The following is a 1990-nucleotide window of genomic DNA, read 5'->3' on the forward strand; positions in this document are numbered from 1 at the left end:
CCCTATATAGGATCCGAACCCGCGGCCTTAGTGTTATCAGCACCGCACTCTACCGAGTGAGTGAGCCACGGGCGGCCCAGTGCCAGGGTCTTTTTAAGCAACGAGCTCTCGCGGGAACTAATAGAGCGAGAACTCACTCATTAATACCCCCTCCCCGAGGGACAGCATTAATCCATTCATGAGGGATCCGCCCCCATGACTCAATCAGTTTCCAACACTGCCATATTAAAGATCAAATTTCCACATGAGTTTTGGAGGGGACAACACATCCAAACTCCATCAGAGCATGTAGCCCAGTCCCCCTACCCCGCTTAGTGATGGGGAAGTTGAAGGCACTGAGTATAAGGGACTTCCCAATATGTTAATACATTCTCACTCTTGGCCCTGAAGCATTGTACTAGGCATGATAGGGGGATGCAGGTGCAGAAGCGAAGAGATTGTGCTTCCCTTCCAAGAAATGTAGCCCCTGCAATGTTCTTTAAACTCATCATCACAAATACCCAATCCCCCATCCAGGAAGAAGGCGGAAATTTTCAGAGAATGTTAATGACCAAATCGAAGGCCTGAATGCACAATAGAGACCATCAGGACATCTCTGAGATGATGAGAGGCTGTAATTGAGCCCAGATATCAGAGGAAATTTGGAGATGTCCAAAGAGAAAGTGGGTGGACTAAGGCATTGGGTAGGAGTGAGGAAGGAAATGTGATGGAGGAAGCTAATGCCAGAGCCCCAGGGCTTTTGCATGGCAGAAAAGGGAGCTTGGTTATTATCATGTGGATGAGAGAGGATTGTTGATAATTTCTCAGCAACTGAAGGAGGTATTTGTCAGGATTCTTTTGAGTTGTGAGTCACAGCAACCCAGTCCAACCTGCGAAAGCAAAAGAGGGATTTACTGGGCCATGTAATTGAAGAGTTCAGGATCTTAAGACATGGCTGCCTCCAGTTATCAGATAATGTCATCAGGAACTGTCTCAGCTTTATCAGGGTACTTCAAAAAGTTCATGGAAAGATTTGTATTATCTTTCAATTCTATTTTCTCTGAGTTGGTTTTATTCCCCTGCAGGGTTTCCTCACGAAGCAGCAGAGAGTTGCTGCTCCATGCTCATATCCCACCAGCCTACCATCCCCAGTGGAGAGAGCTTGCCAATTTCCTAGTAGTTACAGTAGTGGTCCCAGGGCCAGTTCTCCATGGAGACACTGGGTCACATGCCTGACCAGTCACTGTGTCCCTGATTGGCCAGGCTGGGGTCACATGCCCAACCTTAGTGCTTGGGGTTGGGGTCCACTCCACCAAAACTGATGGATTGAGAGGTGGTATATGGTAGTCCCCCAGAGGAAAAGAGGGGGCTGGATGGTTAGTTCAGTTGGTTAGAATGTGGTGCTAAGACCAAGGTCCAGGGTTTTTTATCTCTGTACTGGCCAGCCACCGGGAAAAAAAAAAAATAATAATAATAATTAAATAGGAGTGCTGCTTCCAGAAGACAGGGGAGTAGGTGCTGAGAGGCAAGAAGGGATTCCTATCACCCTCTCCCACGTTATGTGTTACAGAAGGGGCAGGATGTGGCTGGGAAGCCCAGCAGTACCCATTCGAACTCTGCCTTGGACTTGGAGGCCTGACAGCTGTCATCCTTTGGGGACCCTCTGCTCAACTGGGGTCCTAAGGGAACTAAAGAACTAAGGAAGGAAACTGTCCTCTTCCCCAGCTATGTGGACCAGTGGAAGGAAGACAAGCTGATGGAGGAACCCCAGAATGCTTATTTCTCCTTCTCCTACTTCCCCTTCACAGAAAAGTCTTATGAGAGGGGAAATTCCACTACCATCCAGACCAAAAAAACCCCAACGAAATGTTTTTTTTTTTTTTTTTAAAGATGACCGGTAGGGGGCCGGCCTGTGGCTCACTCGGGAGAGTGCGGTGCTGATAACACCAAGGCCACGGGTTCGGATCCCACATAGGGATGGCCGGTTGCTCACTGGGTGGGCGTGGTGCTC

The 1990-nt window shown here is 48.6% G+C and overlaps 1 protein-coding gene across 1 annotated transcript in view; it reads left to right on the top strand.

The window, feature by feature from the left end:
- Positions 1-1846, top strand: part of PPM1N (protein phosphatase, Mg2+/Mn2+ dependent, 1N (putative)) — a 4906-nt gene extending 3060 nt beyond the window's left edge. The window contains exon 5 of the mRNA XM_008577755.1: positions 1550-1846. Coding sequence (XP_008575977.1) covers positions 1550-1618 — 69 coding nt within the window. The 3' untranslated portion in view covers positions 1619-1846. The remainder of the gene's footprint in view (positions 1-1549) is intronic.
- Positions 1847-1990: the final 144 nt, after the last annotated feature.

Source organism: Galeopterus variegatus, unplaced genomic scaffold (genome assembly GCF_000696425.1).
Source record: "Galeopterus variegatus unplaced genomic scaffold, G_variegatus-3.0.2 Scaffold1573, whole genome shotgun sequence".
NCBI classification, from domain to species: Eukaryota; Metazoa; Chordata; class Mammalia; order Dermoptera; family Cynocephalidae; genus Galeopterus; species Galeopterus variegatus.